This window comes from Peromyscus maniculatus, chromosome 23 (genome assembly GCF_049852395.1).
Source record: "Peromyscus maniculatus bairdii isolate BWxNUB_F1_BW_parent chromosome 23, HU_Pman_BW_mat_3.1, whole genome shotgun sequence".
Lineage (NCBI taxonomy): Eukaryota > Metazoa > Chordata > Mammalia > Rodentia > Cricetidae > Peromyscus > Peromyscus maniculatus.
In genome coordinates this window covers 13550132-13564490 of record NC_134874.1, presented here as the reverse complement: position 1 = coordinate 13564490, position 14359 = coordinate 13550132, and the positions used below count along the sequence as shown (strand labels likewise).

General features: G+C 54.8%; 1 protein-coding gene across 1 annotated transcript in view; it reads left to right on the top strand.

The window, feature by feature from the left end:
• Positions 1 to 14359, top strand: part of Cux2 (cut like homeobox 2) — a 191819-nt gene that overhangs the window by 133093 nt on the left and 44367 nt on the right. The window contains exon 4 of the mRNA XM_015996833.3: positions 13773 to 13851. Within this exon, the coding sequence (XP_015852319.1) occupies positions 13773 to 13851 (79 nt within the window). The remainder of the gene's footprint in view (positions 1 to 13772; positions 13852 to 14359) is intronic.

Here is a 14359-nt window from a genome sequence, read left to right as displayed (position 1 = left end):
CCTCAGTTTCCCTAGCTGTGGGGAATGCACAGCGCCTGCCTGTCCCCGTCCCCTGCCCCCCTGCCCCCGGGGGGAGGTGGGAAAGATTCACCAAAATAATGGTGCTTGGGACCTGGTTATTCAGCCTGTTACCCACTGGATTCTACATCACCTTCCCGGACTTCACCAGAGCAGAATGTTCTAGACTCACAACCAGCCTCACTGCCCACCCCCACCCCCGACTTCTCCCTGTGGCCCACAGTGGCTCTCAACACCTTCCCCCTACTTTACACTAAGCTCCACTTAGACCTCATCCAGCAAACATTGACTTGGCACCTGCTGTATACCAGTGTGCATGTTGTAGGTGCATTTGTGTGAGCATGTTATGTGGAGAATCTCACTGGGATCTGGGGCTTGCCAGTTAGGCTAAGGCTGGCCAGCAGGTGGGCGCAGCTGAGATCTGCAGGGCTCAGCCTCCCCAGCGCTGGGATTACAGCTGCGTGCTACCAGCTTTTTTTTTTTTTTTTTTTTTTTTTTATTTCTTTAGATGTGGGTTCTTGATGTCAACCTCAGATCCTCATACTTGCAAGGGAGTTACTGGCTGAGCCATCTCCTCAGTCCCTGAAGTCACCTCTCCTGCCCCCGGGGCACTATGGCCTCCTGGGTGAGAGGTAGACACTGGCCATAATGCTGACCAACAGAGCTCACTGAGGTTCCTGTAGCCTAGGTGGGGTAATGAAGGACTAAACGGGCCTGTGGGCCTACCGTGTGCAGACCCCACTGGGGACCCTTGGGATATCACAGGGGACCAGATGCAGCCACCATGGGTCAAATTTCCCACCACTGTGACAGATGAGAAAAACAGGGAGGAAAGATTACTAGAACCCAGGGGTTCAGAGGCCTCTGTCTATGGTCACCCTACCTTTCTGGACTGAGCCGATATCACGCCGGAAGGGGCAGCTGCTCACCTCGTGGCAGCCAGGAAGCAGAAAGACAGACAGAAAATGGCAGGTGTAAGATACACCTTTCAGAGACCAGATAGCTATGAACCAGCCAATGGGTGAATCCACAGACTAGGTCAGAGTCCTCCTCATCCAATCGCTTCTCCAGGTCCCGCCTTGGAGTCCTGCAGCAGCCTAGGTCTTCCTCTCTGAACCTAATGGGTGCTCAGCGCACAGTGCAGGGCACACATGCTCACACTGCACACCTGATTGGCCAAAAGGTTCCACATTCCCAGGGCACCCTGCCCCCCCCAGACCTGGCCCCCCACCCGCCTGCTCCTGATGTGTGACCCCATGTCTTCTCTGGTGGGGTGGACTTGGGATTCGCAGTAGCTCAAACTGAGAATTAGGAGAGGCATGGGGGGCTGAGGCTTGCAGCCGGGGGGCATGCCCAGCACCCCCAAAAGCAAAGGAAGGCCAGAGTGAGAAGGTCTGAGATTGCAGTGGCCATGACCTCAGTGAAAGGGAACATGACCCTGGAACTGATGGATGGTGCTGATGCTGCCAGGGCCGAGTACACCACACCCCAAAAAGCCCCATTCTTGCCTGACTTTCATCTGACACAGAGGCCTGGACATAATGACCCCTGGGTCATAGTCAGAATGGGGACTTGTGCCCTGACCCCTAAGTGCAGGTACAGAAGTCAGGTCCTTCCTGCGTTGAGAGTCCTCAGCGAGGGGAACACCAGACGGGCTCCCCAGATATCTCCGGTCACAGCCCAACCTTCCTACCACCCTAAGCAGGAGGAACAGGGCCCAGAGAAGCTGAGGAACCTACCCAAGGTCACACAGCCAGGAGAAGGAAGGTCCCGGATCCCATCAACTCACCTCCAGCCTCAGTCTCCCATTCTGTGAAGTGGCTTCCCCACCTCATTTATCCCATGCCAGTTGGGCTGGAAGGCTGACAGGATCACCACTGGATCACACTTTGTGAACTCTAGGAGAATTCAGAGGTGGACTGCCCAATCTCATGTGCCAGCTCCCCACCTTTGCGGCCCAGGGCGGTCTTCTAGGGCTTTAACACTGGGTCCTGAGCCGGGGTTGGGGGTTGGGGGGTGGCACATACCTCTAATTCTAGCACTAGGGAGCCGGAGTAGGTGAATCTCTGAGGTGGGTTGAGCATCCTGCACCTCAGTTCAGCCAGGTCTGCCTGTGCAGATAGCTCTGCCTGGGCCTCTGTCTGGTTCTGTGAGCTCAAAGACGTCTCTGGACTGCAGGCCACAGGCTATGGGCTTTGGTTCAGAAGGACCCAGCTGGCATGGTGACTCACACGTGTGTCATTGCAGCGCTCAGGACGCTAGGGATGAAGGATTGGGAGTTCAAGGCCAGCCTGTGCTACAGAGTAAGACACTACGTCATCGTGAGTCAAGGATGCCCCTCCCTGCCCCTTTCCTGAGCCCCGAGCTCTTCACTAACTCTGTATTTTGGGCTTCTTCTTTTTAGTGGTTACAAAAGCCTAGGTTCAATCCCCAGTACTTGGGAGATAGAAACAGAAGGATCAGTTCAAGGACAGCCTTGGCTACATAATAAATTCAAAGCTAGCCTGGGCTATTTGAGACACTGTCTCAATAATAATAGTAATAATAATAATAATAATAATAATAATAATATAATTTTTCCGTTGTCTAAAAGCCTCACCTAGTATCCAGGACCACTCAAGACAGAGAAGTGGTGCTGGGCTTCTGAGCCTTTACACATCTTGTTCCTTTGCCCCGGAAATGCTTTTCCTCCCCCACCTCCCTAGGTAAATGTCCGCGTGTCCTGCAAGGATCCACCCAGTGGCCCTGGTGCGAGAGTCTGTGACTGTCTGGCCGGAATGACACATGGTTCTTCCTTTACCTGCTGCTGCTGAGAACCACGTGATCAGCCAGCCCCTCGGCTTCCCTCCAGGGCTGACCGCATACAGTGCCCACCCACCCCCCACGCCCCACTACAACCCCCTGACAACTTGCTGGATTGGATTCCAGACCCCTAAGGCATCCATCCGTGTGAGACTCAGCGGTCCGCCCTGCCTTCCTTCCGTCCACCCTCCCCTTCCCTTTTATAAATACATCCTTGATCGCCCGCTCTCTGCCTCGGGGCATCTGCGCCAGCTCCACCTGTATTACCCGGTTGTCAGACACTTTGCCCTCCACAGGCGAGGCGTTCAGCCTGGGCACTGTGAGGTTCTGGCTCTTTGTCACAGACTGGCCTCTGCCTGGGACGTCCCCACTAATCGCTCATAGCCCCTCCCTCCGTGACAGCCAGAGACAGTTCAGGGCTTCCGTGACACCTGCAGCTCCTCCTCCAGAGCTCTGGTCACATGTCACTCCTACCGGAAAACCACGAAGCCGAGACTCCTTGTCCCTTCCACAGAACTTGGTACAGTCTCTCGTTGTGGCTGTTTCCAAATTATTCAGATGCTGAAAACACACACACACACACACACACACACACACACACACACACACACACACATGGTAGACTCCCATGCTCCCCAGCCCCTCATAGCCCCCCACTCAACAGGAGCAGGGCGAGCATTGATAAAGTGAGTATGAATTGACATGTGATTGGCCTGGCAGACACGGTTCTTGGTATTTCTGTTCCAGACAGCATTCTGAGTGGTCTATGGTCCCTAGTCATTCCCCGCGACCTCCCTAAGCTCGGGATTGTCATTGTCAATGTTTTATAATACAGGCAAGACAGGAAGACGGAGGGGTTAGCGACCTGCCCAAAGCCACACAGCTGCTTCTAATCGGCAACCCTGCCTTTTAACTATGATTTATTGAGCACTTATTACGTGCCAGATCCTAAGGATAAAGTGTAGAGCGGGAGAAATGCAACCCTAGGTTACACGTGTGTGTATGCACATACGCATCCATACACACGTATGGAAAAGTGTCTCCTTTTCCAGTCAAAGAGATCCCCACACATTGAGTAGAGTCACACAGCCAGCTGGTGGCACAGTCTTCCTTCTTCTGGGCTTTGTATGCTTCCCACTACGCACCCTGTCCACAGGGCAGGGACATTTTAACAATCTAGCCAGTCAATTATAATAATATTTTTCTCTCCAAATGTTTAAAGTGGGGGGGGAGGGTTGGCGTGCTAAGGTATAATCATGGCTCAGAGGCCGAGCTGACATTAGTTATTAATTAGGCCATTATGCATTCCACAGTGATAATTGCTTTGCTGTGGAGTCACCAAGCATGAAACGGACCCGGCGAAGGAATGCAATCTATCAATCCTTAGAGCCGCGGCTCAGTTGCTCACCTTGAGCTGGTACCTCAGCAGGAGACAAAAAGAAATTAATGATGCCGGGGATAGGCAATAGCAAGCCAGACCCTTCCCTCATCCCAGCCCCGGGAGGGTTCACCACCTGGTCCCAGGGACGGCATTGAAACCAAGTGAAAACGGCCATTTATCTTGGGGACATCTTTCCCTGCCTTCGCTTTCCCACCTTGTCACTTGTGGGGAGACGCTGTCACCATCTTGGCAGTGACGAGCGAGGGGCCTGTCCGGGGCAGCCTCCCCACCTCTGTTCTGCCTCCACCCAGGTTCCAGCCCTGCCCTTGGTGGATGGGGAGTGAACCCCCGTTCTGCTCTGAGGCCAGGGGTGGGAAGTGTCAGGCAGCCGACACCGCCAGAGTCCGATCTCAGCACAGGCGACGGAGATCTCTGAGGGCGAGCATGCGCACTGAGACCCGTCCCATGGCGGCTGTCACATCTGTGGAGCATCCGCCATGGTTAGACGCACCTATGGGTGTTTGGTTTCTTGGTGGTGGGTCCTGTGCTGCATATTTTACAGAGGAAGGTTGGCTGGGATGATTCGACGTCGGTCCCACAGCTGGTGGTGTGGCTGGGATTCGAACCCAGGCTCCTGAGAGGTGAGAAAACAGAGGTAGCAGGGCCAAGCAAACAGAGCCATCCAGAATCAAGGCAGGCATAGTTCTCCTGATGCCCATCTCCAGGCCAGCTTCCTCAGCTTCCAGACACTTCTGGGTAGACCACGTCCCCTGTCAGCTAAGAAGCATCGACCATCCAGGTCTGAGCTCAGCCTCCCAAGGTAACCAATGTCCCTGGCTCAGCTTGAGGCCTGCGTGGCCCATCAGCCTCACCCAACCATCTCAAGAGCAGAAGTCAACCTCAATGCAAATATGGCGTCCCCGGTTACCTCAGAGAAAGAGGAAGCCTCCAGGGCGGGGCCTACCTGGCCCTCGGCCTCCTGTCGATTGTGTCTGGCTGGCATAGAAGCCCCTGAACAATTGGATGAGGGTCTTTGGTGAACTGCATATTTCCTCCACTGTTCCTCCTCCATCCAGCTACTTCCCGAAGGCATTGGGGGTGTCGCTTCCTGCAGGAAAGAAATGAAGGGGATCCTGTCAGCAAAGAGTGATGGGGTGGGAGAACTGTGAGGGGAGTGGATGTCACCTGACCCCACAGAAACACTTGGACAGAGACAGGTAGTTGGAGGCCCTGGTGGCCTGTCAAGCCTATAGTCCCAGCCCGTGAGAAGCTTTGCTGTGAGTTCAAGGCCAGCCAGGGGCTGGAGAGATGGCTCAGTGGTTAACAGAGCACTGGCTGCTCTCACTGAGGACCTGGGTTCAGTTCCCAGCACCCACGCGGCAGCTCACCACTGTCTGTGACTCCAGCTCCTCCAGGGGAATCTGACATCTTCTTCTGGCCCCTGCAAGTGCTGGACTCATACACAAGCACATGCACACCACACAGGGCCCCTTGGAAAGGCCAGTGACCGAGTTCGTTTCCAAACAGGATGGCATCGGATACTGGGCGAGGCCTCCCCACATCTGCCTTGTCTCTTGGCTTCTCCAACCCAAGGTCCCCTCCCTGGCCAGTCCCAGACGGTTCCCATCAACTCTGCCATGTTCCTGGCGCTTCGACGACTTGGCCTTCCTCTGCACTGCGTGGTAGATAGTCTCGGGCAGACTCCTCCCAGCGGGAAGGAGGGACTTCCAGGTCTGAAGTCACCCCGTTAGCTACGAAGTAGGGAAACCCTGCGGTGGGGGCGACAGGAAGCAGACTGTTTCCCCCCACACACACACACGGGCTTCCTTCTTTGGCTGGGCACAGACGTCATTTTTCATCATTTCGGCAAATATTTATCGGACTTCTCCGGCATGCCAGATGCCATCCTGAGCACTGAGCGAAACGTTCTGTGTGGATGTACAGATCGATGGCCATGTCACCTGCTGTCTGTAGAGGCCCTGCTCACTTTGATGCTGCGCCACCCTCTCTGTCCATCCAAACCAGATACTGGGCTCTTCTCTTGTTAAGCCTTTGATTGGATACAGGGTCTCATGTAGCCCAGGCTAGCCTTAAACTCCTCCTGATCCTCCTGCCTCCACTTCCTGAGTCCTGGGAAACACAGGTGTGCTCCATCACACCCATCCAAGACTCTTGACAGCTGAGTGACTTATCCTAAGGCATAACAGCAAGAGAACCTTCTGGACGGGGGCAGCTGTATGTAAGTGAGTCACAGACCACGGGCTGAATTCTGAGCTCGCCGCCTGCCCTGATATATAAATAAAGCTTTATTAGAATACAGCCTCCTTTGCATAGGGCCACCCACCATTTTTGCAGGCACAGGGCAGAGCTCAGCAGCTGCCACGGAGACCAATAGTATACAGGGCCAAAGCGCGGAAAATATTTACTCCGGCTAGAGCTGGGCACCTCCGCTGTGCCCCCATGTGACTGAGGTTCTCCCGGGGCTCCCTCCAGCCCCTCCGCAGAGACCTTCCAAAGATCACAGCTATATTTAAAAGCCTGGGGAGGACGGCGCTTTGATGGCATTTGCGTGGCCGCTATTCCTTAAAGGGCACACATGTTCCTTTTGCTTCGCTCTTCTGGGCTGGCATTTTGGAGAACGTGCCAGAGTGGCATTGAGAGGAGAGAGCACTGCCACCTGGGACACACACACACACACACACACACACACACACACACACACACACTCGCACTCACTGGCTTTCCCAGGGCAAGGCCATTGTGCATGTCGCTGAGAGGACTTGGGTTCACTAAGCCAGCAGGGGTGATATGGAACTCACGAGGGACAGCTCACGGCCCAGAGGGTACCTGTGACCCAGAGCAGGGCGGCGGGGGGGGGGGGGGGGGTCCTTGGCATCTCTGGCTCTGTGCCCTCACCCTTGTCTCGAGGTCCTGGCAACTTCCACCTCTCACATGCCCCTGTGACTCCAACCCACCCTTGCGGTCCTTTGGCTATGCCTTGGCCAACCTTACCTCATACTAAAAAGCGGCAGGCATGTGGCAGGGCTCCAGGGTTGAGCACTCTGTCTAGCAGGTGCAGAGGCCCTGGGCTGCGTTCCTAGCCTGGCAAGCCAACGTGAAACAGCAAATAAAGCTTGTCCTTTAACTGCTTGTCTCGGGGCACACCTGCTAAGCCTTGGTGTCCCCGCGCTCTAAGTGGGGAAGCTGAGGTACAGGAACACTGACATTGATTCTCTCAGCTGTACACACACACACACACACACACACACACACACACACACACACACACACACACAGCTGCACCTTTGGGGACAAGGGATATAAAAGCCTGGTGACCGTGAGGAACGTGCAGGGATACAGACCAGAAGTGAAAATGATTCTCGTGCCGTGACTCCGCGCCTGGGATGGGGGCGCCTCAGCTCCGGCCAGCCTGAACAGATGGCCCAGATGGTCCCAGGTGGCCACTGTCGAGGGAAGCGTGGGCCCCGGGTGGCCAGATTCCCCCGACTCCCCAGAGAAGCTGGCAGTTTGGCACTCTCCTGGTTTCAAAGTCCTGGCTCCCTCTAGATGCACATATTTACATATTCCGGTCCTTTCTGGGGTGTCATTTACATACCACAGTCAAATGTGCAAATCCGGAGTGTCTGGCTTGATGGATTCTGACAGCTCCAATATTTTTTAAACACTGGAGTGTCCAAGAAAATAGGATCGCAGGGCGGCTCCCGCCCACCCTTCACGGCCTTCTCGGCGGTCACGTGCCGCGCACAATCTCATGAGCTGGGGGGGGGGGGGGGCGGGGGGCAGGACCCTCGAGCACACGCGGGCTTGTGCATGCCCAGCAGCACACGTGACAGCGGAGTAGAGCCTGGCCATGGGGAGATAGAGGTGACTTACCGCCCCTCGCTGCTCACAGCAAGGGCATGGGCTCTGGGGTCTGGTTGCGCGTTCCATTTCTGCCCCTTGCTGTGTGTCTTTTCCCTGTTTGCACTCCCTCTCTGAATGCTAGTTCTTGCTGTTGTGAACATGGGGAATATGGCGCTGACCTCCTAGGACTCTGGTCCAGGTTAAGGAGGTCCGTGTAACGAGGCCTTAGCTAAACTCGGGATGCCTGATAAAATTTATGAGACATGGTCTTTTCGTGTGTAGACTGTTTGTTTGTTTGTTTGTTTGTTTGTTTAATTAGGGTGGTTGGAGGTTGAAAGAGAATTAGAACCAGGACTTCGAGGCTCCCGCATATCCCAGCGCCCACTGTAAGCTTTTCACGGCAGTTGCTACGCTGATGAGCCCTCCCACGCTACGTGGCACTGAGTGGCACTCTTGACACTGTAGGTCAGGCAGGTGCGTGACAGCTGGAAAGCCCACCTCACGCTGCTGGAGGGCAGACAGTGTGGAAGCAAGCTGGCCATGGGTCTAGCACGCCCACTGTGGGAGCCGCCATCATCCACTCAGGTTGCTAGGGGGCCACGCAAGTTCCAGCCCCCCGTTCCCTGCCACACAACTAGTTCTGCGTCTAAAGTCACCCTCTGCCTTTAGTCCTCCTGGGTTGCTTCAGGCCGCTGTCTCAGCCTCTCTGGACCTCTCACACAGGGACCATCTCTCACCCAGGGCTGCCCCACGGAGCCTTTGGAGGCTCTGATGAGCTACTTTACCGCGAGAAGTCTTTGTGCGCTATAAAATTGCAAGGTGTTGCAAGGTATTATGATTATAATCCTATACAGAAAAACAATGTTCTGCATGGGGGGGGGGGAGATGGACGACAGAGGACTAGCCCGAAGCTGAGGCTGAGCAAGAAGTGGTGGTTGTCTGTGACTTGACCCTCCTGGGGTGAGGTGGTCACCTGGGGATGCAGGAGTGGCCACTTGAGCTGTTAAGGCGGCAGGGCCACCCGGCTCGTGCCAATCGTCACTGAGTCACGTTTGTCCAACCAATGGCACGAAAACAGGGCGACAAGTCTTGGATGCTTCTCAGCACCCTTGACAAGGACTCCTACTTCACCCTTGACCACAGACTAGCACAGCAGAGAAGCCATCCCCACCCCGCTCCCATCTAGACACAGCCCTGAGGAATTCCCGGCTCCTTCTCCCAGCCCAGGGCTGCTTTCCTTCTTTCCTTCTTTTTATTTCTCCTCTCTTCTCTTCTCTCTCTCGCTTTTTTTTTTATTACCCCCAAAGCGAAATTTATTTGTAAGGTACTAAAGGAAGCGTCCTGTCCCTTTTATGCCAGCAGCCCTCAGCAGAGAAGCGAAATCGTGTATTTCGCTGCTAAAAAAAGCCCCGACTTATACAATTTTAACAATAGAAAAATGATCTTTGCGCTCCAGTGCGTGGAGGCTTGGAGGAGAACCGGCGGTATTCAGGTGGCTGGCGCATTACAAATGAGCCGTTCGCCTTTGTTTTGAGTGACAGGCAATTTAAATGCAGTCTTATATGGAGGCCAGGGGATTTTTTTTTTCCACCCCAGAAGGGGAGTTGAGGGGGGGGAGTGTAAAAAAAGGTGGGAGGAGCAAGCGGCACCGAGGGACTCTGGCTCCCCCGCCCCCAGGAGCTGAGAAGTCCAGCTCGAGCTGTTTAATTAGGAAATCAGGAGTTCCTGGTCGGAGTAATTTGTGATTACAGCGTAGCTAATGGTGGCCACAGCCTAGCCTGCTGAGCTCCATGGGAGTGTACCTCGCTGGGTCCCCAGAGCCTGGCATAAACAAACTGGGGGCCACATTGTGTTGCCTGAAAAAGTGTTCTTAGCACCAGCATTTGAAAACATGGGTCCTCTGCTTTATCTTTAACCTGGGGCCAATAACTACGGCAATAAAATTTCCAGCGGTTCCTCCGGCCCCAGCCGGGGTCCTCCTGGGACCTGGTGTCAGTGATGGGAGGGGTGCAGAGGGATGCAGAAACAAGTGAAGACAGTTCAGTGGCTAAAAGAGCGCTTGCCGTGGAAGCATGAGGAGCCGGGTTCGAATCTCTAGCACCCATGTCAAATCCAGATGTGGAAGCATAGACTGGAGGAACTCCATTTGGCCAGATTTTTAACCCCCAGCAGGCAGGAGCCACATAGATGGTTGCAACAGGACCTCCCTCTCCTGAATTCACTGCCGGGGTCCTGCCCCATGTAAGTACCATACGATTGCTGCGTCTAACAGTGAACTTCTGTTGGGCGTGTGGCTGGCCTCTGATGTCTCTGTGTTGCCCATGTGCCCTCCAGATTGCTGCTGTCACAAGCCCAGTCTCGATACTTCCACCCTTCCCTGTGACCAGGCATGGCCATGACCCGGACACACAGCCTTCCTCCTGCCGAGCTCCCAGGTCAAGGCCTGTGGGTTAAGGGTGCTGGAATGGCCACTTCCAAGCGGTCAGTGGTGCATGGATGGTGGCGAGTGTGTGTATTGGACAGCTCAGCTCTCGGGGACATTATAGGAAGACAGCCAGAGACATTAAAGACACCACTACAAACCGGTGGGCACCGTGATGGGAAGGAGGGTGGGGGTCATGGGTGAGGCTGGAGTAGCTGTCAAGGACTCGGCCAGCCCTTGTCTCCACATCTGCTTTTACAATCTATGGGAACACTCTCGACCTCCCGCAGACCCCAGCCAGGACCGTGTTCAGCACAGACGCCCGGAAACTGGAGTGTCTGTTACATATATTCATATCGGATGGGTGGTGAATGGTGTCAATCCTTGTGGCTTCCGTGAACCATGTGTCAGCAAGGCAACAGCTTCGAGCAGCTGCAGGACCCTGGGGAGTCAAAATGACCATCCCCACCCCCTGCCGGGGCACCCTTCCGCTTGGAGTAGTCTGTCTTGGAAGGATGGCAATCCTCCTGTGTTGGGTGACTCCATTTTCGCATGCTTCTTCCCCTTTCCCTTCCCCAGCACACTTCCCTTCGCAGGGAGAGATGGGGATTCGCCAAGTCCCACCACCAAACTGGGTCAGCCTCCCCCTACTTCCACCCTCCGCCAGTCCCCCGGCTCCCCACCCCCCCCCCACCCCACCCCCTCTTTTCCTTCCAAACATTTACTGCTTGAAATTAACAGATCACCTGGGGAATTGCCTCCAGGTCCCCGTCCCCACCGGTTATGACTATTCTTAGTCCTTGGTACTGGGCCCGTCACAGGGACTCTCGGGAAATGTTGGTTGAGTGAATGAAAGGCTGTCACCCCAGAAGGTCAGCGACCGGGGAGTCTCTTCTCGGGAGAACAGTGCGGGGTGAAAGTGTTGTAGTCACCGGCCTTTGAAGTCCGCGTTTGACACGGGCCGTCCATTTCTCTCCCACTTATCTAACATAACTCGTCCTGGTCTGCAAGGCCTCCGTGGGCCCTCTCTGTCAGATAGAAACCTAATGACCACAGACAGACTCGGACACTTTCTGGTAGCCACCTTGTGAGATGGTACGCGTCAGTCCCTTCAGAGGGCAGCTCCGTTGTTGAAATGGTGGGGAGCTATGCCGTCCTCTTTTATGCTAACTAAGGCTTTGAAATCCTGTGTGTGTTTCACATTCATTACACGTTTTGGTTTGGACTTCCCATGGTTCAGTTGGTCAGGAGCCGCACGTGGCTTTGGCGGTCATAGTGGACAGTGTAGCAGCCATATTGGGTAGCGTGGCAGCCATATTGGGTAGCATGGCAGCCATATTGGGCAGCATGGCAGCCATATTGGGCAGCATGGCGGCCATGTTGAGCCGCGTGAATCTCTATATTGGATGTTTTTTTTCAGATTCTCCTCCTTGGTGCACTGGTTTGCGTTAGCAAGGCAAGGCTTTTCTTAGGTTCTTTTTGTGGAACACCAGAGAGAGACAAACGCAATTGAAATTCTCACTCCGGGAACTGGCAGAGTCAAGGCGGAAACTGGACACCCTTGGCAGTAAACATATCTGTGAGGCCTCAAGCATGCCCGCAGCTAAAACCCTGGATCTCTAGGACCTTTTGAAGGAGTTGCTGTGCTATTTGCTCCCCCCCTAACCCCGCCGCCGCCCACCTTTTACAAATGGGAAATAGAGGTTTGAGGATTTAAGCGAATTTCAGCTAGCCCATTCTAGAACTGGGCTTTGAAATCCTGGTGTCCACCTCTCTGGACAGGTTGTCTCCGAAATGGCCTCTGCCATTGGGAAACAAACGATCCCCTGACAACATTTTGTTGGGAAATGGGGTTGGTGCAATGTACTCAATTTGTTTACTTGGTAAATGGCATTGATGGGCTGGGGGTGGGGCGCCGTTGGTGGAGTGTGACCCCTAGCATGCATGAAGCCCTGGGTTCGATCCCCAGCATAAACTAAGAGATGTGCTGTGCTGTAACCTTAGCCCTTGGGAGGTGGGGCAGGAAGACCCGGGAGTTCAGGGTTATCCTCAGCTACACAGTGAGTTTGAGGTCAGCCTGGACTACATAAGACCTGCCCTGCCCGCCTCTGGGAAAAATAATTATATTGAGCACTGACTTTGTGCCAGGAAGAGCTCTGAGGGCTATGTTTGAGGGAGGGCCTCAGCCACAGTCGGTCTCCTATCTCTTTGACTCCATCACCGAGAGATAAAGGAAGTTATGCCAGCGCAGGAGAAGATGCCAGTCTACGCTCCCACCCACCACACAGGAAGCTGGTGCTGGGAGGGACATTGTGTGGTACCAGCCGCATAAGGCTCACGGCCACCCTCCGTGACCCAGCCAGTCCTGTGGATGTGGGGTAGCTGTGGGTGCCTCCTAGGCACTGGCCTCGGAACGGAAGGCCCGGGACTCTGCATCGCAACTGGCCAGCAAGAGCGCAGCTCAGAGCCGGCGGACTTCACTGGCTGAACTGGGAACCAAGAGGGTCCTGAGCCCGGAAGTTCCCCCGCTGTCAGCCCGCCCAGAGTCACCCAGCCGCACGATGCCTGTGACTCTCACCTTCCCCAGAGTCTTACTGAACAAGAACATGAGGAAGAGAAGGACGGGTGGACGCAGCTCGTCACCACTCAGCTGCCTGCTGTGTGTGTGCAGCCATTCAGTCGGGAAGCATTTATTGAGCACCATCTGTATACTAGGAACTTTGACATGAACCCTATTACTCTCCCATGTTGGTCGAGGCCGTTAGTGTCTTCTAAGAATTCACGGTTGCACAGTTTTCGCCAAGCATGTCCCACCCTCTCCCAAAGCATGTCATGTTCGAACTCAACCGCATCGCCCTTGAGTAAAGATTAATCGGCAATATTATTAATAACCTATTGTTCGCCTTTCCCGGTGTTTAGATCGTCCAAGCTGGTGAGAAAGTGGGTCCTATTGTGTACGATTTAGCTACCCCACCCCGCCCCATTCCTGTTCTGGAGGAAATTGAGGCTTCAGAGAAGGGCAGTGACTTGTCCAAGGTCACACAGCCTGGGCACAGTGCAGCTGGCCTATGGACTCAGAGTCCTTGATGTGGGAACCGCCACTTGTGACCGCTGACACCCGCCATCTCCTATATTTTTGGTTGTGAGCCTAGCCTGTAACGGCTGAGCCATCCCTCCAGCCCAACACACCCGCCATCTCTCTGCCCGCTTGGCACAGGAAGGTAGTGGTCTCCCTTGCCGGTCCAGGGCCATGGCTGCACGTGACGCTTTCTCTTCTTTCCGAAGGTGGTGGCTCTGAGTAAGAGAAGCCAGGAAGCAGAGGCAGCACTCCTAAGTGTTTATAAGCAATTAATTGAAGCGCCAGGTAAGCAGCTCTTGGGCTCCCTAATTGAGTAATTACCACCGAGGAGCGCCGCGAACAGTGACGCACAGACCACAGTTGCTTTCTGGCGCTGGGGTCTGGGGACAGGCCAGGGCCCGAGGAGAAGCCAGACCCCTGGCAGCTGGGGCCGGGGGTGGGGTGGGGTGATTGTGTGTGTGTGTGTGTGTGTGTGTGTGTGTGTGTGTGTGTGTGACTTTAACCAACCTGGTGTGAAGTGTCCTCATGGCTCCCTCTATATTCCCCCCGGGTTTCTGCCTTTTGGGTGGGAGGGCGGCTCTGATGTGATGCCTACCTGGGTCTTCTCACCCATGTCTTGCCCCAGGGGACCCTTCCAGGGTGGCAGGGGGCAATAGAGGGAAAATGCCACCTTTTCCCACAGCCAACTTCAGAATCTCACTATTGAGATCCTGAGGGCCAACCGGAGGGCTGAGGGAAGGAAGCCTGGTCCAAAAGAACGAACACTGGGTACTTCCCCTCACAGACACGTCAG